General features: G+C 50.4%; 1 protein-coding gene across 1 annotated transcript in view; it reads right to left on the bottom strand.

Moving 5' to 3' along the window:
• Nucleotides 1-4,164: 4,164 nt before the first annotated feature.
• Nucleotides 4,165-19,372, bottom strand: part of LOC125942932 (uncharacterized) — a 28,800-nt gene continuing 13,592 nt past the window's right edge. Inside the window, exons 2-3 of the mRNA XM_049661194.1 lie at nt 9,851-10,158; nt 4,165-4,491 (exon numbers count right to left, since the gene is read on the bottom strand). Of these exons, the coding sequence (XP_049517151.1) occupies nt 4,383-4,491; nt 9,851-10,089 (348 nt within the window). The 5' untranslated portion in view covers nt 10,090-10,158 and the 3' untranslated portion in view covers nt 4,165-4,382. The remainder of the gene's footprint in view (nt 4,492-9,850; nt 10,159-19,372) is intronic.

The raw sequence follows: 19,372 nt of genomic DNA, 5'->3' as shown, positions 1-19,372 counted from the left end.
ATATAGATCTGTCGATTCTTCGCAAGCTACGCTTACTTCATGAGCAGTGTGAGAAACTATGCTGGTCGCGGCCATTCGCGTCTGCCCGAAAGGAAAGGTCGCGAACAGGAGACAAGAAGACGTCGTCTTACCGTGGCGGAGTCGGTCGTTCCAAATGCGGGCCTGGCACGAGGAGAGCGCGAGGTGCACGAGATTTGCAACGCTCGTGTCACTTCTTCTTTGCCAGAAGGGGGGGAGGGGGGGATTATCCGCATCCGTCCACCATCACACTTGCGTTGCTTTAGGACCATAAATCTCGCGCTTCAATCGATGAAAAAGCCTCTCGTTAGTTTTGGCAATCCCAAAAAGAGGGATGGGATGCGTAGACCATGCAAATTGTACTACTGCTGGAGGATACAAAAACAGCTAGCTAACAATTTAGGATGATCCCGCGCACCCATGTCGTCTTTTCTCTCTCTCTCTCTCTCTCTCTCTCTCTCTATATATATATATATATATATATATATATACGTCAGCGCCTTTAAGTCGCAGCAGTTACTCCTTGTCGTATGGCAAAAAAAATTGCTATCGTGAAATTTGTAACAAACTGAGGCAGAAACAGTCAGTCAGCATTAACGCAGAGCTCCTGTACCTGAGCACAAGAGTGCAGAACCCAACACATCTTCTTGGAGGAGCCGCTCCCTCCACGGTCAGCAGAGATGACGTGACCCGGTGGGCTACACGCACAACCTCACAGCAATAAATAAATAAAGAGAGAGAGAGAGAAAATAGAAAAAAAGAACAGGTGGTACGCAGAACAACCGAAGAACAACTTTTAAAAGGAGTTGATAATGTGAATCTGATGATGGTAATAATACTGATGATCTCAGAGATTGGCCGACAAACGGGCAGTAAAACAAGTCATAGGCGGGGGGATGTGAGGGATTGTCGAAATAGTGATAATAATAATGATCAAGCTTACCGAGAGCGCGCCAAGCCGTTACCGGAAACGGCAGCAAGAAAAAATGAGAGAAAGAAGAAGTGGGTTTGGACGTCACATATATTTATAGGCTATAGGGAGAGGCCACAGCGTCTTACGCAGCCGTTTACACATGCCGGAACGTGCACCGCGTTTGCCGACGCCATCACATGACTGCTGAGAGAGTATAACCCCCGTATTCATAAACGCTCCTCGACTTGAACTTGACTTGCCACCTCCTTCAACGCGTTTCGAACGCGCTGCCCAAGGTCGTGGCTAGTCAAGTTCAAGTCGAGGAGCGTTTATGAATACGGGGGTAAGGCGGAGAGGCCACAGCGTCTTACACCAGCTTCTTACACGGGCCGTAACGCGCTAGCACAAACGCGTTAGAAACGCGCAGTCTTTCGTTAATGTTGGGTATTTATTGTCATCGTGGTGCGTGTGTCGATGTGAGCTTCGTGGCGTAGTGGCTAGCGCCGCGCGTTCGGAAGCGAGGGGTCCCTGGTTTGATTCCGCGTTACGGACACAACTTACGGAATTTTTTTTCCATAAATGTAGACGTGGCTACCTACTACGACGACGACGACTACTACTACATACTACAGAGGAGGGACAGACCCACACCCTAAGGAGCTTCGCCCCTAAAAGCCAATCGTGATGGCGATGCTACGATTCCGAACTTCGCTCCCGGCTCACTTTTCTTGTTATCCGTGCCTTCTACCACGCCTGGACTTTCGACAAAACTTCTCTCGAAGTATGATGGACCATACCGCATCGTTGAACGCACCTCTCCGGTCAACTATGTCATAGAGCCGCTTGCACCGACTTCCGACAAGCGCCGCCGTGGACAGGATATTGTCCACGTTCAGCCCTTGAAACCATTCTATGCCAACGACGTCTCCACGTCGTAAGTCGCCAGGATGGCTCCGGTTTTGCACCGGGGGTAATTGTAATGAAGAAGAAGAGCGCAAGGACAAGGCCAGCCAGATCGACTGTTTAATGCCTCCAGTGGGCCAGCCGTATCGCTAGTGCTTAGCACGAGTGTGAGCCGTTCGGGCAACCAGCTGTTCCTGCTCTGCGTCACCTGCCTTCTCGGTTACGAACAGACGCTACCACTTGAATTGTTCAGTACACCCCTTTACATTATAATTATAAGGCCTTTTATTTACTGTGGGATTCCTCGGGCTAAAGCAAGAAAATTGCATTTTATGCAAAGTGCTTCCTTCCAGCCACCCCCTCCCCCCACAAGAAAAATTCAACCCCTCCCCTGGCTGAGATCCTGGGTGCGCTACTGTGACAGATGGTTAACCAGCCAAGCTGAAACGTGCGGCCCCAGTGTTTATGACTGGGTTAATAATCCTGACGGCTCATTAAAGTATTTCTCAATTATTGGTTACGTTATTGTGTTTCTTTTTTAGGTTACACGCACGTTCGGCTGCGACGAAGAGAATGACGTCACGGACGGCATACCCGCAGTCCGCCGTTGTCGCTTGCATTCGATGTCTCGAGTTAGCTCGGCGGCGTGGTTAGCAGCATTCTCGAGCCATTGCCATTTGCGATTATTCGAAATTAAATTGCTTCATAATTAAATCTGTCCGTTACGGTGAGACACTGAATGGCTCGTACCCCCTTAAGCAACCTCCGTAAACGCGGCTTCCCCATTACGACTACATTACAACGCTGTAAGGAGGTGCGGCAACGGAGCCAGCTCTGGAAGAAGACGACAACGAACGCGGTAGTGGTTGGATGAGCGCAACCCGAGGGGCGTCAACGAGCCAGCTGCGGAAGACGACGACGACGTTCGAGCCACGATGATAGTTTTCTGTACACAGGTGACTAACAGACGCTTTTTCCTTTCGCCTAGCCATATAAAGCTTCGCTTCAAAGAATTGCTGCACAAAGTGTTGCATATAATTGTCAAAGTTCGCGAAGATCTTAGGCGGACAGCATAAATCAACAATCAATACTAGCAATCAATACTTCTGACTACTAACTAGCAATCAATACTTCCGAAGTCTTGTGCTGACGTCGATAGCATTCGATTATGGTGACACAAATAACTTTCGGACTTGTTTTGGTAGACAGCGTGACTACGACGACATTGCGACGACGGGAGCATGGTCAAAACGGCATGACGACCATATTATTTCTCTTTTATTTCGAGGGCTGCTAGAACTTCTTTTGGTCGGAAAAAAACAGACATCATGTAAGGCCAAAGTTGCTTCAAAAATTACTATTATAACAGCAATTTGTGAACGCACTCCACAACTTATCCACTTACGCCTTATCGATGAGGTACGTTAAGTCGCATTCAGATAATTAGGCTTTTCTTAATTACTAAATAAACATACTCATGACTACCGCGAGCAACGACTAACAACGTACATTGATCGCCGTTCGCGTGAAGCCTTCGGCGATATTCAGTCGGAATAGTCAGTATGTGTGGCTGCTTTACGTCATCTTCTGCCAGGCAAGATATGGCGTTCTCAGAAAGGCCTTCACGGTTGCCAACGTAGACACATCGCTCTTGCAGGAGTAGCTGGAAGAAAATAGCCGCTCCTTTTGCGGAATTTTTCTATTCCGTCCTTGTTCTTGACACTGCTGCACCAATTAGCTTACATTTCTAAATATACTACCGGCGTCATTCATCACTCCTGCGACACGCACAGGGCGATGTTGTAACCTACGATCCGCCGAGATGGCAAAGAGGCGGTGGTGTATTTCTGATCGTTTGAACTGGCTGTACGTTGTGTTAAAAACTTAAGAAGCTGGCCACTGCCTCCGTCAAGCTGCTCAGTGCAGTACCTTTAATGTGGCTGATCCTTCTTTGTTATCGAGAAAAATGACGTTGAGTTGAATTGCGAAAGTGCTCGTACGCTGTGCTTTGCGTTGATAAACCCCAGATAATTCATATTCAGAGCACGCCACTACAACCTATCTTATCAGCCATGGGTACTTGAAAACGTTAAAACGCTACAACTTCAGTAATCTCGGTAGTTTGAGACTCCTGCTTGGATACAGTGCATAAGAATTTAGATTCACCAAAGCAATGGCTAATCGCCATCTCATACACGCTTATCATCCCATTGTCTTTGTCACCAACAGAGCGGTACTATTTTTAATTTTGAAGGTGTTAACACCTCTACCTCTTCGGCAGCCAGTAAATTATAACTTCCAGGGTCGTTTCGAAACACATTTTACTCGGTATTCGCAAAACATGTTTACCGCGGTGCGGTATAGACGAAAAAAAGAAGTAATTTCTATAATCTAATATGTACGTTAAATAAATAAATCTTCAAAGCGCCAGTGGCGGCGCCCTACAGGCCACGCCGGTCGATGGCACTTGGCGACGTTTGGGACGCCGTCTCGGCCTCGGCCATCGTCGTCATCGTCGTCGCCGTCGAAGCACAGCGATCGGCCAGCATCACGTGCTTCCACTGGCAGTCGCTTCTCTGAGGATGTGCGTGAGGGCGACCAGCGCTGCCACCACGAACGAGACGACTGCAGACATTTGCGCGAACCACAGGGCAAGACTGCGAAGAACGGGACTGTCGTGAATGCCATGGGAAATAACGACGGCTTTCTGTCACACTGCAGGTCGTCGCCATACAACTCGCAGACAACAATTCCGCACGAAGTACACACACGTACGCACCGCGGTATCTACATTGGTGCTCAGTGCCTCAAGGCCTATAATTACCGAGATACCTAAATATTATGAGAGATTCGCACCCAACATTTCGTCACATGTAAGTGAGCGCGTGTAATTGGCTGGATTATGTATACACGTTCTCTTTACTAGGTGGGCACTATTTTACCCGCAGCAGTTGACTGGTGGCACGAGGTTACGAGTTCGATCTCAGCCGCGGCGGCTGCATTGCGATGGGAGACGAAGTATAGGCTCGTGTTCCGTGCTTTGGGTGCATGTTATGAAACCCTAGGTGGTCAAAATTGTTCCGGAGTCCCCTCCACTACGGCGTGCCTCATAATTAGTTCGTTTATTTGGGTGCGTAATATCCTAGACTTTATTTGAAAACTTTGAAAGTAAGAGCCGGGCGTCTTTTAAGTGGTTGTTATGCTGTTGTTGTTGTGGTCCATCTTAGGTGTTTGCGCTGTAAGTTTAGGTTCAGAATTATGTACCAACTAGGCCCAAATAAAGCTTTACGGAAACAATCATCCGTCTGCCCCGTGTCTTTCGTCCCTTGTGCAATGTTTCGAAAATGAAATTGAAAGAAAGTCCCCAATACCTTGACTACATGGAAACTAGGGAACGTGTTTGGCCGCCGTTTTTGTTTTTTTGTACAAATTGTCAGTTTTCTGACAGCTGCCAAGTGCGGTCGCTGTATTCTTAGATTGTCACCCACTGGACCATCATTAGATAGTTTGCATAGACGTCATCGCGGACGCCATTTTTGGGTATTAGCAGGTCGAGAAGCGGCGTAAGCAAGAAGCATGACAGCACGCCAGGCGCGTCTTGCGTCGAACACCAAAACGATAACAGTGATAAATCGGTGAAAGACAGTCGCCGTCAAAAAGCAAAACCAAGGTAAGTATACCTGGTAGCGAAGCTTCCATAGAAGCCCATACGTTCAAAACATGGCGGTTCATCGGCGGTTCATGGGGCTTAGCTAGAGTGTACTAAAGCCCCTTGATGTTAGAAAGTAGCGACACTCTCCCCCACGCGCGCGCTTTCCTCCTCAATTCTCCTCGGATTTCTCCCCCTCACCGGGCCGGCGCGGCGCTGAACCCTCCAGTGGCTCGCCGCAGCCGCATTAGAATCAATGCGCGCGCTTGTTTATTCGGCCCTTTGAAGCGTTGTATGGGAATTTATCCCTTGTGAAACTGTCATGACGAAAGTACGTTTCCGATAGAACGTCGTGCCATTTTTTTAGGACGCTTCGATAAATACAAGCGGAAGCGCTCCGTGAAATTGAGTACCAAGCAGTGGCTGAGCTGTTTACCTCTACGTCGCCACTTGGGTTGTCCATAACGCGGAGGTGTATTGGGTGCATACAATATAAGCAGCGTAGAGTATAAACGAGAATTTGGTTCACTATCTTCGCTCTTAAAAGGCTCAGAGAAGGTAACCAAGAAGAAATGTGATAGTTTACTTAAAGTGAATTCGCCAAAATGAGTGGGCCAAAAGCCTTTGTACCAATGCCACTGTGCGAAATACGTGCTGTGTTTGCGAAACAGCCAACATAGAACTTTACACACGCGCCTGTATTCCGTCACTATGAAACGACGAGAAATTACATTCCATCACTTCTGGGAGTAACCTAAGTCTCTCTCTCAAAAAAAAAAAGGCTGATTGCTTACACGGAAACTGCTAAGACTGGCACTTGATTATTAACTTACAGACTTCAAGATGTCAAGTTTATCAGAATTGAGGGAGATTATCAGAAGCGCGTGGCTTGTACTTAATGAGCATGCGCGAATAATACATAATACCACTTATCTACCTATATATTGCGGTTCATGCCTTCGCAACATAAAGTACATAAAGAAAAAAAACTGCTCGCAGTATTGAAACTTTGCAAAGATACAATAAGCACGCAATAAGAGTAAAATAGTTCCTTGGCTTCACAAGTATCAGGCGCAAGGATCACACGCACACACACACACACGCACACACATACATGCACACACATACACGCACACAAGCACGCACATACACAAACACGCACACACACACGCACACAACTACAAAATATGAGTTACAGGCATTAACTCACAAATTACATACATTTGAAAACTAACGCACGCGCGAAAACACAAAAAGCTTTGTCACGGCTCGAAGAGTCAACGAAAATTTCAGCCGACTCACTTAAAAAAAAACCATATGCACAGTTATCGGTGCTCTGTATTAAACTGAACGAAGAGTCCGGCTATGCGAAGAGCATTAAAATCTCCATGCAACTTCATCCACAAATATGAGGAAAGCTGCAACATTCATCTCGCAAAGAATGCGTGCTTAGAAGGGGCGAAATCCCTTCTCCCGATGTTATGGAGACACTGCTTCCGATGCACGACATTCCGTTCACCTCGGGGGATATAAAATAAGGCTTGCCCTTTCTCTGGCCTGCTGCTGCATTGAAACGCGCAGCTGCAAGGCATTTTCACGGAGAACGAATCTCAGATTCCTACGAAAGGATGGAAAAACTTGGGAAACACACGTTCGGAGCGGCAGGGCGACCACCACTTGGACTGCTCATGGCGAGCGGGAGAAACTAAAGGCGCGCGAAAGCAAGTTTCGCGCCGTTTTCGTGACGTCGGGGTCACCTGACGGGGTAGTCTCGAGCGCCGCAGCCATTCAGCGTGGCGGATGCGCTGCCTCCGCGAAAGAGGGGGAGAAAAAGAGGAGGTTGACCGCGCCGGCGAGGGTGTTGCGGCGTAGATCAAAGCGTGTCGCTACTTTCTAACATCAAGGGGTTTTAGAGTGTACTCTAGCTTAGCGCCATCTGTGTGAGGAGGGAACAGTTCCGGCGGAAGAAAAAATAATTTGACGTAATATCCGTTAAAAACAGAAGTGACGTCATTTGTTGTGAAAGGTGCGAAATTTGTTTTCGGAGGCCTGCCATTGTAGCTGTATATTCAAATGCCCCGCCATTCGACTTGATGGGCGTTTCGAGTTTTCAGCGCGGAAAGCGATGCAGGAAAAGATCAGCCGTACGGGTGTCGAAATCGCATCGCTGCTCAGAAGATACTTTCCTTGGAGGCCGACGAACGCTTTCAGCGTATAGTCCTTTCGTCGGACGCCAAGCCCGTCGGCCAGCGCTGTCCCACGAAACTGCTTGCGACATCAATGTTATAGAACCTTGCGTTAAACCTTACAGGAATTCCGGGCCTCCCAATGAGTTCGCGGGCGCCAGTCCAACTCGGACAAACTCCGACAGGCAGATAAGCATGGCGGTTTATTACCCCGAGAAAGGCATGTATGATCCTGGCACTACGCACACAAATTTTAAGGAGAGAGTCATCAAACCGGACATTCCCACTTGATGCAAATACGCATTCCCACTTTGGGCGAATACCAAATCCAGGCACTCATTGTCATGCTGCCATCCATACAGTATGGCAAATCCATGGTTGCCACGCTGGCTGAGCAACCATTCTATTGCACCTCCCATTAACACGCGTGCCAGATTTAAGATAGTTTTCATGTCATGTAACGGAGGGAGCTCTCACCACTCTTGTACCTGAACATGGCGTCAACAATGACGTCAGTACACCGCATTATCAGGCGTACACTGTTTTGCCAAGGTCGATCCACATAGGTTGCGAAGCTTCGGGCGAAAAGCGGTTCAGAACGAATTGTCACCGACATCAGCAAGGGTGGTTATGGGAGCAGCGATTGAAACGCGACTGTGTTTGGAGGGAACAAACATTGAGAAAGAAAAAAGCGTTTTTTAATTAAAGCGAAGCACAATTAAATTCATTCAACGAAAATAAAATGCCTAATCAAATTTATATACGCATGGCGAGAAAAGAACAACTCTATTTTACTTGATCATTATCAATAAATACCTTTTTTCGGCGCCCACCGTAAGAGCGCCTACCGATAGCGGCGGGCGTTGACGCCGCTATCACTTGCAATGCAATGTAACTCTTGAAGCGGGCAGTAAGGCGCGCTCGTAAAGTTCACTGTTACAATACGGCCCCAGCCTCGTGTTGCTTTGATTGTCGACGTTTGCCTGAATTTGGTGACGCGAACAGTTTCATTGTTTCTTAACCTGTTCAGTGAAAAGTAGTGAGTTGCGACCGCCAGATAATTGTTTACTTTAGTTCTTTTCGTGGGACAGCGCTGGCCGACGGGCTTGGCGTCCGACGATAGGACTCTACGCTCAAAGCGTTCGTCGGCCTCCAAGGAAAGTATCTTTTGTGCAGCGATGCGATTTCGACACCAGTACGGCTGATATTTTCCTGCATCGCTTTCCGCGCTGAAAACTCGAAACGCCCATCAAGTCGAATGGCGGGGCAATTGAATATACAGCTACAATGGCAGGCCTCCGAAAACAAATTTCTCACCTTTGACAACAAAATGACGTCACTTCTGTTTTTAACGGATATGACGTCAAATTATTTTTTTTCTTCCGCCGGAACTGTTCCCTCCGCACGCAGGTGGCGCTAAGCCCCATGAACCGCCGATGAACCGCCATGTTTTGCACGTATGGGCTTCTATGGAAGCTTCGCTACCAGGCATATTTACCTTGGCCAGACCCCCTTCCCCCCTCCTGGAGAAAGACTTGGATCCGCGCCTGCGTGTAGCATTGCACAGAAGACGACGTGACTGACCAAATGACTTCGCCTTGTGACAGACTTCGGCAAAACTTGTCTGCCAGCTCATGGTTCGCTGCGCGCTCTCTTCTTGTTGCTTTACTTTTCGCTGTGTGCTCCTGCGCTCCGCTAACAAATTGCGCCTAAACTTCCGCATTAGTACGTCAGTGTGACGTCATGAATATCAACTCTAACATTTCGGCCGTTTTGAACCCAGAAGATTATGTTACCAAAACTTCTTTGCACTATGAACATTTTACAGCGTTTGGGTTTGTTTCTATATAATGTACCAGTTCTAGCTTGCCTGCATTGCCTGTTTGTACGCCCACTACTTTCTTGCCAAGAACGGTATGACACTGATAACCGTCAAACTCCGTGACATCACGGGAAGCGTCGCCAACGAGGTGTCGACATCGTCTTTCATATGTTACGTAATTTCCTGGCTTAATCAAGCCTCTCCCCCCCCCCCCCCCCTAGCAGTAAGAGTGAGCAATTTTGAATTCCGGAAACGTAATTTTCTGACGCATCTTAGCATCCCTCTTTATGGCCCCTCTTTCAAACCTATTTACGAGCGGGGTGTGTATTATTACCGCGATACGTGGTAGTTGCGCTCACCAATGCTGGCGCTTCCTCCGCGCCTTCTGAGGATCGAGAAAGGGCGCCTGGAGCGTCGGGAAGGCCACGGAAACGTCCGAGTCGCAGAACACCGCCTGCGCCTGTGGTCCTACGTCTTCACTGTCGGCTCGAGTCGTCCGTGGCAGCACGCTGCACGGAAGGCGACGACGATGGACAGTGAGGCCCAGACCACGTCGCACCAGAAGGATAGAGCACCAGGCGTGTCCTGGAGCTGGCATAGCCTCGTCCTCTCTTCGGCACCAGAAAGTGATGCGATCAGCGCCAGGAAACTGGACCGTGACGTTTTTCTGTGAGATATACAAACGCTGGAATTGATCTGGTAGGTTGCTTACTCATAGATACTATTCATAAACGTTGGTTTTCCTAATCGTCCCCGTGCTGCAGTAGAGTGATGTAAAAACATGAGCAACACGTGCATTGGCTCACGCGTTTGTCCATGGCATATTGCGCAGCTAAAGACAGCGTCATATACCTTTCAACTTTCACTAAGCAGTTGCGGCCCGCCGAGTATAGGCTTAGTGGATTTGGTGTTACGTCCACAACCCACATTATACTCAGGCATCAACTAAACGAAAACCGCCTCTGCTCCATATGCCAGGACTGCCTCAATACAAAGCATCAGCTATAGCTACGGGCTTGCTCCGCATGTTTGCCTCGCTCTGCGGGATATGCTTGCTGCCCTCGTAACTGAACCCCCGTTCCTGGATTGAATGGATCACTCACTGAAAGCTTGCAATAAACATGGTGGAGCCTTCTGGTTACATTTCACGAGAAGAACTCGGAACTCCACCGCTATGTAGACTCTGAACCTGGCGCAAAAAAAAAGGAATATCGCAGTTTCACCGGAAAAGAAAAACTGCGATAGAAAATTAGTACACAGCTATACGAACTAAGAATAGTACTGTTATCGGCAAATTATAAAGCACGGTGTCATGCTTCCACGGTAAACGTGAACACGTCTCGCTCCATGACCGCGGAAACTCGCTGTCAAAACGCTGGAGTGAGGAGGCACGGCAGCAGCAGTGAGCGAATGTTGTTTCCAAGAACAATGACGTGCCGGCAGAAATTCCGAAGCAATAAAGAGCCGGCCGAAATTCGTTTCAGAAATTCTCCCGGTTGCCGGGAGAATACACTGTCATCAAGATACGGTGGCCGCGCGGCCGCCGCAACGTCAGCAGTAGCCGCCGGAGTAGACTGAGCCACGTTTATTAAGAGACTTGGCCACCTCGCAATCTTTCCAATTCCTTACACATTTCGAAGAAACTCTACCAAAGACTTCGGAATAGAAATTCTCGCACCTGAACACACGCCACTTATAAAGCAATCAAGGCGACTATCATTGTCGGGCAAACAACCCTAAATATCGCAGGTGTCCATAGAGTGCAAGGTTCTAACGATATGGGTTTTACAGCCTGGGAGTTCCTGCGCAGTCCTTCTAAAATATGTCGGATCGCTTGCTGATATTATGATTTACATGCTCTTTGGGCTAAGGTTAACTTCTCTGGCCTGCCACTCTGCGCTTTCCCCAAAGCTCGCGAAGTAGCTGATAATACGCAGAAGAAATGGTACATAGCACCTAACCCTATTCTTTTTAATCTCCTCTGTACGTTTACTTTTCTCATCGCATATGAGAACTGAACAATGTAGTGTACGCCAGTACCACTAGATGGCAGCACTGCATCCTCGGCTATGTAAGCGTTCAATAAACGCGGTCGGGCACTTGCCAGGCCGGAGAGTTACCTGCTGTGTCACTCGCCCGCTCGACATGGTGTCAGAAGTGGGATCGCGTCTCGGCTGATCTCGTACTTGCGGCTTCGACACACAAGCTCTGGCCCCGCCACTCTCCGTCGAGGAAGTCAACTTTCCTTCGCCATGGCTGCCGGTGCAGGCTCTACCGGAACGCTCGCTGCTTCGTCGGCCGCTGCGTCTCTACATGGCATCGCCCAGCTGCGTCCACCACCGGCGTTTGACTTTGACAACCCCAGCTCCTGGCCCACATGGCTGCTGCAGTACGAGGACTACTCGTTCGCCACTGGACTTTACGCCGCTCCGACGGAGGTCCAGGTGCGCTCTATGCTCTACTGCATGGGCGCACAAGCCAGGGTGGTCCTCGCGTCCACCACGCTGGGAGACGCGGACCTGAAGGACGTCGTCGCCGTAAAGAAGGCGTTCAACGACCACTTCGTCCACCCGACGAATGAGCTGTACAAGTCAGCTCGCTTTCACCGCCGTACGCAGCAGCCGGGTGAGTCGGCCGACGCATTCTACTCTGCGCTTCGGACGATGGTCAAGCGTTGCAACTATTCCTCGCCCGACATTGAAGAGCGTCTTTTCCGAGACCGTTTTCTCGTGGGCTTGCTTGACCGCAAGCTCTCGGACCAGCTTTGTCGGAACCCGAGATTGACGTTGCATGAAGCGCTCACGCACGTTCGCCAGCACGAAGATGCCGATAACGAACGCAAGGCTTGTGACTCGGCTGATTCATCGACGCTCGCCATCGACGCCGCTCGCGTTCGCACCAACGTCGCTCGCGTTTGCAAGGAAAAGCCAGCGTCAGCGTCTCCTGATAGGACAATGCAGCAGCTGTGCCCATTCTGCGGACGCACATCGCATCCTCGCGCCGACTGTCCGGCTCGCAGAGCGTTCTGCAATTTTTGCCGCAAAAGTGGCCACTGCGAGAACGTGTGCCTTAAGAAGAAACGCGGCAGCAGGAACCGCACACCGAAGCCTTCTGTCAGCTCCATCGAGCTACATGTAGCTGCGGGAGAGCGTCCGAACGCAAAGTTCGTCGAAGTACTCGTCGATGGGTGTCCACTTTCCTTCAAGGTGGACTCTGGCGCCGAAGTTTCTATCGTACCCAGCACGTTCGCTGGCGTCCCCTCGAAGCTTCAAGACCCCAAAAGCGAATTGAAAGGCCCTGGCAACAACATTCTACCGGTCTTAGGCACTTACGTTGCTACCTTGTCATGGTACGGCAAGTTCACCAAGCAGCTACTCTACGTCCTGGCAACCAAGACGGTCCCGCTGCTGGGCTTCCCGGCAATCCAGGCCTTGGGCGTCTGCACGTTTGTGGACCAAGTCTCGGGGACTCCACAGCCCTCGGGCGACTGGCGTCTCGATCCCAGCTTCTTCCGAGGACTTGAGACACTGGTGTCAAACTGCCCCATGTGTGCCGAAACCAGGGTGCAGCGCTCGGAACCTATGCTGCCGTCAGCCACTCCAACTCGGCCCTGGGAAGAGGTGGGCGGCGATCTGTTTCATTTGAACGGCCAGGATTACGTCCTTCTGGTGGATTACCGGTCACGCTTCCCCGAGGTCATCAGCCTGCGCTCGACGTCAGCACCTGCCGTGATCAACGTCATCAAGAGCGTCTTCGCGCGCCACGGGATCCCAAGACTGGTGCGCAGCGATAATGGCCCTCAGTTTGCTGCAAGAGATTTCTCCGCCTTCGCCGATTCCTGTGGTTTCCGCCACGTCACTAGCAGCCCCCATTTTCCACAGTCAAACGGGGAGGTGGAACGGATGGGGAGGACGGTTAAGGACCTCCTGCGGAAGGCGGATGATCCATACCTTGCGCTCCTGGCATACCGCGACACCCCTGGGGTAAACGGAGTGAGCCCTGCTCAGCTGCTCATGGGCAGACGCCTACAGACCCGGGTACCGAAGGCGTCGCATCAGCTGGAGCCTACCTGGCCGCCGTCGGTCCCATTCACTCGGCGTGATCAAGATAACCGCAGGCGCCAAGCATCTGACTTCAACAGAAGACACGTGGCTCATGAACTGCGGCCTCTTCAGGCAGGCGAGCAGGTCTGGGTACGGGACGTCAACTCCCCCGCGATCGTCATGGGGCCAGCACAACGCCCTCGCTCCTACGTGGTGGAGACTTCCACAGGTGTACTCCAGCGCAACCGGATGCACCTAGTACCAACGACGGGAGGTCCTGTGGAAGGGACTACCAGTACGCCTGGAACTCCCGCGGCGGAGCAGTCCGCCATGTCCACAACAAGGCCTGGAGCTGGTCAAGCAGCTCAAGACTAGGAGACCGCATCGCCTCGAGAAAGCACCTCGATGCACTGCAGATGCACCCTGCGGTTCTCCTACGCCACGCGTCTCTAGGTTCGGCAGACAGATACGCACGCCGAGAAGGCTCGACCTATGAACGTTTTGTGCCGTACCAAGAGTTCCTGTTTTGTGGTTCTTATTTAACAGAAGGGAGGATGTAGTGTACGCCAGTACCACTAGATGGCAGCTCTGCATCCTCGGCTATATAAGCGTTCAATAAACGCGGTCAGGCACTTGCCCGCCCGGAGAGTTACATGCTGTGTCGCTCGCCCACTCGACAAACAAAACCTAGGGCAATCGTAGCGTTACGTTAGCATCGCAAAACTGGATCGCCTGAAAAGTCCGAGAGATACCGCGACTCCGCGAATGCAGCTCAACATAGATCTGTCGATGCTTCGCAAGCTACGCTTACTTCATGAGCAGTGTGAGAAACTATGCTGGTCGCCGGCATTCGCGTCGACCCGAAAGGAAAGGTCGCGTACAGAAGACAAGAAGACGTCGTATTACCGTGGCGGAGTCGGTCGTTCCAAATGCGGGCCTGGCACGAGGTGCACGAGATTTGCAACGCTCGTGTCACTTCTTCTTTGCCAGAAGGGGGGGGGGGGATTATCCGCATCCGTCCGCCATCCCCCCGCCCTATAACACTTGCGTTGCTTTAGGGCCATAAATCTCGCGATTCAATCGATGAAAAAGCCTCTCGTTAGTTTTGGCAATCCCAAAAAGGGATGGGATGCGTAGACCATTCAAATTGTACTACTGCTGGACGATACAAAAACAGCTAACATTTTAGGATGATCCCGCGCACCCATGTCGTCTTTTCTCTCTCTCTCTCTCTCTCTCTATATATATATATATATATATACATGCTGTAATTGGAGACGTCAGCGCCTTTAAGTCGCAGCAGTTACTCCTTGTCGTATGGCAAAAAAAATGCTATCGCGAAATTTGTACCAAAATGAGGCAGAAATAATCAGTCAGCATTAACGCAGAGCTCCTGTACCTGCAGCACAAGGGTGCAGAAACCAACACATCTTCTTGGAGGAGCCGCTCCCTCCGCGGTCAACAGAGACGACGTGACCCGGTGGGCTAGACGCACAACCTCACAGCAATAAATAAATATATATATAGAGAGAGAAAATAGAAAAAAAACAGGTGGTACGCAGAACAACCGAAGAATTACTTTTAAAAGGAGTTGATAATGATGATAATAATACTGATGATCTCAGAGATTAGCCGACAAACGGGCTGTAAAACAAGTCATAGGCGGGGCGATGTGAGGGATTGTAGAAATAGTGATAATGAGAATGATCAAGCTTACCTAGATCGCGCCAAGCCGTAACCGGAGACGGCAGCAAGGAAAAATGAGAGAAAGAAGAAGTGGTTTGGACGTAAACGTCACCTAGCCTCGAATATGGGAGAACGCAGGGGAGGAATGCTGCAAGCAAGCGCTGGCCGAGGCAGTAGGAGAGAGCCTCTATATAAAGCGGGGAAGGTGGCTAGCCTTCTCTCACCTTCGCCTCGCTGCATTCGCTTGTGTCCGCAGCACACGCAGTTATATGTTAGTGAGTGTGGACTCGGACATTTCTACAAAAACGTGCCGTGTATACAGTGCTCCATACGTTGTATATATTATCGACCCAGTGGAATTGTGCCGTCATTGTGACTATCGTTTTTATCGTCGTTCGTATCGTCTTTTATTGAAGTGAACTTTTTATAAACACATGCAGAGCACTCCTAAACTTCTTGCGAAAGCTTCCCTCGACGGCGCTTTGCAAACTCCAGCATAAAAAAAAATTTCAGACAGGACCTGGTTAGGAGCCCTTATATTCGTTATTTGATCTTGTTCCTTGATGAAATGGCGCAACCTGCTCTGGAGGATCAGCCATGAATCTGGCTGTGGAAATACTAGTATCTTTTAATTTCTTTTAGGAAAATAAGTTGAAATTAAATATGCTACTTGTAGTTTCGAAATAAAATGGCAACTGTTACAGATATGATGGATAAAATGTCTGCATATTGCGGTATATGCGAGTAGAAAAATGAAACAATATTAGCATGCAGTTCTTTGTCATAAATCTGAGATTGATTTGGTTATTTTATTAGATTTATTGTGGCACGGTAGGGCGGGGGAGGGGTTGGACTGCCTTTGGTTTCTTCAGCAATCGTTAGTTTGCGTGCAGTGTGCGCCACCAAAGGGGCGCGGGACGTCATAGCCTGACTTTTATCGTGCTGTGAAGGCAGGCACTGAGGTAAATTATCAGACTGAACGGGTTCAAAGCGTGGTTTGCAGATATTGCGTACTCAATAAGGCACGCCTACATTTCCCAGACTGATAACTTCCGTGTTCCATTCCTGCTGCATGGAGGCGTGGGAAATAAAAGTGATGCTTATTGGCCTCCAAAAGCAGTCACGAGTACAGGGCACAAATACGCTCCAGACCTTATCTTTCCATTAGGGTGACACTGCTCCACTTCCTGCGTTGATCACCTCCTCAAGGCATTACTGCCACTACCGACGTATTCCACTCGAATCCCTTCAGCAAAATGTCGTCTTCGTCATCGTCGTTGTTGTCGTCGTCGTCGACCACAATGGGAAGGAACCCACGAGGGGGGATTGGCCAAGTTCGCAATGCAAACACAACACAAGCCCTTGCTTTCCGTTAACTTAGCGGTACGCGAATGTTCCACATTCTCTCGTCTTTTAGTGCGCTAGGAACGATTCCTGGAAAAAATCACCGCCCAAGCACTCCGGACAGATCAGTGGCGCACCGACGGGGGGGGGGGGAGTTCAACCCCCCCCCCCCCCCCTGAGGCCGAGTTAACCCCCGCCCCCCTCACGCGTCCAGTCCAACGTCTACCTTCAGGGCTCTGTTCACATTGTCATTACAATTCAGGAGGTGGCTTGAGATGAGATCGACTTTTCCTGAGTAACAAGAACACTCTATCATCGTCTTGTATTTATTCAATCACTCGTAAATTACTTTCGAGTAAAACGCTTAAGAAATAAGCATAGTCAACATCCTTGGTGTCATTATTATCATTGTACTGAAGAAGAAGAGCACAAGGAGAAGGCCAGCCAGATCGACTGTTTAATGCCTCCAGTGCAACCAGTGGGCCAGCCGGATCGTCAGTGCTTAGCACGAGTGTGAGCCGTTCGGGCAACCAGCGCTTCCTCCTCTGCGTCACCATCCTTCTCGATTACGAACAGACGCTACCACCTGAATTGTTCAGTACACCCCTTTACAATTGGTGGAGGTGCTGGGTATTCAAGAACCGCCAAGTTAAATGCCGTCATCCTGGAACTCCGGTCTCGGACTCTCCCTCCCGTCATGCCTGACTCTCCCTAGCCGACGTCGCCGCCACCCTCCGTTGCCTGCTCTGGCGCGCTCCCGCTCCGCCATCCCGCGGTTTTCAGCGGTACGGATGAGCAGGACTCACTGACTGGTTGTCTACTTACGAACGGGTGAGCGTGTACAATCGATGGGATGATACCGCCAAGTTAAATGCCGTCATCTTCTACCTTGCGGGAGTGGCTCACCTGTGGTTTAAAAATCACGAAGCCGACTTTCAGTCCTGGTCAGCATTCAAGACCAGTTTCGCTGAAGTTTTCGGTCGCCCCGTCGTTCACAAGTTGCGCGGTGAAACATTCACCTGTTATATCGAAGAGGTTCTCGACCTATGCAAACGTGTGGACCCTTCGCTGAGCTACACCAACAGCAGCCGCTGCCGCAACAGCCTCCTACACTGCTCGCCCCGACGCTCCGGTGGGTTATTGTAGACCAAGTTGCTGAGGCTCTACCAATGCAGCATCAGCAGTCCCCTGTCGCCGCGCCACTTACTTACGCATCCGTCGCCGCGCAGCCTCCTCGTCAACCACTCGTTGCGCTACATCCAAAGCCGCTACCACCCGTTCAACATCCCGTTCATCGACCTGCTCCTGCCTTTGCTAATCCTTGGCGCACGCAAGACAACAGAGCCATATGTTATGCCTGCGGTATTCCCGGCCATGTTGCACGACTCAGCCGCCGCCGCATGCTGCACTCTGATGGCTTTGCGCAGTCGCCTCCCTACGCCGATGCGCCGATGTGCAACCTTTCCACGACACTTCTTTTAGTCGGCAGTCGAACAGGCCAGCAGCCGAGCGCCCGGTCCTTACACGTCGTTCACCTTCCCCGCGTCGCCGCTCGTTGTCCCCCATGCGTCGGCGCCCTTCACCCACGCAAAAGGAAAACTAAGCGCCACAGTTCAGGAGGCAGGAACTGCGTCGCCATCGATCTGTACAAGTCCTCTTTTGTCGCCTTCAAACGTTGTCGACCTTTGTGTTGGCGGCGTTCCTACCGTTGCACTAATTGATACTGGAGCAGCCGTGTCTGTCCTAAACGAACGCCTCTCTCGCGCTTTACGAAAAGTTACGACGCCACTTTCTGGGTTTTCTCTTCGCACAGCAAGCACCCAGCCAGTCCAGCCTTCAGCAGCATGCACAGCTAGAGTTATTATTCAGGGCGTTCTCTATATTGTGGAGTTTGTGGACTGCAGTCATGCTCTCACGACGTGATACTTGGGTGGGACTTTCTTTCGCGAAATAACGCCGTCATTAACTGTGCGCGTGCTGAAGTCGAATTATCGCCTCTGTGTGACGTGCCCCTCGTCGACGCCACTTCTCTTCCCGCTAAGCTAGGCCTTCGGGAAGACATCACCAAACCGCCGTACTCGTCTGCCGTTTTTCCCGTCTTTTGTGGCGCTGTCTCTGAAGGCGCTGTCCTCTTCACTCCTTCGGAACACTTCATAACCCGCAAAGATGTTCCCCTCCCTTTCGACACGCTTGACATTTCAGCCGGTTTCAGCTCCATATCGTTGTCTGCAATCCGCTTCCTACAGCCCTGAAGGCTCTTTGCGGCGAAGCACTTAGCCGTGTTCAGCCCCTTGATAACATGTTTATTACCGACGTGCATGCCGGATGCTTCGCATGCAGAGCTCACTGACTTCTGTGCACTTCCCGCTTCTGCTCCGCCATCACCTGACTTATTCACACCTTTCATTGCCAACGACCTTACTTCCGAGCAGCGCTCCCAGTTTCTTCACCTGCTTGCCCAGTTCCGTCCTTCTTTTGATGTCGCTCAGCCTTTCTGGCTCGCCAGCATCTCCCATCTCCCGCTCCCTGCGTCGGCAGGCTGCCCATTTTGCTGTCCGGGATAACCTATTGTATCGACGCAACTACCAGCCCGATGGTCGCAAGTGGCTCCTAGTTATCCGTAGGACTTTGCGTTCCGACATGTGCGCGTCTTTCCACACTGACCCACAATGTGCACACGCCGGCGTTTTGAAGACGTATGAGCGCCTGCGGCAATACTGGCGAGGAATGTTTACTGTTGTCCAAAAATTCGTCCGCTCGTGCCCGCAATGTGAACGCCGCAAATCTCCGCCTCATCCGGCCCACGGT

This window comes from Dermacentor silvarum, chromosome 2 (genome assembly GCF_013339745.2).
Source record: "Dermacentor silvarum isolate Dsil-2018 chromosome 2, BIME_Dsil_1.4, whole genome shotgun sequence".
Lineage (NCBI taxonomy): Eukaryota > Metazoa > Arthropoda > Arachnida > Ixodida > Ixodidae > Dermacentor > Dermacentor silvarum.
Note: the sequence above shows the minus strand (reverse complement) of the source record. Positions and strands in the feature narration are given on the sequence as shown.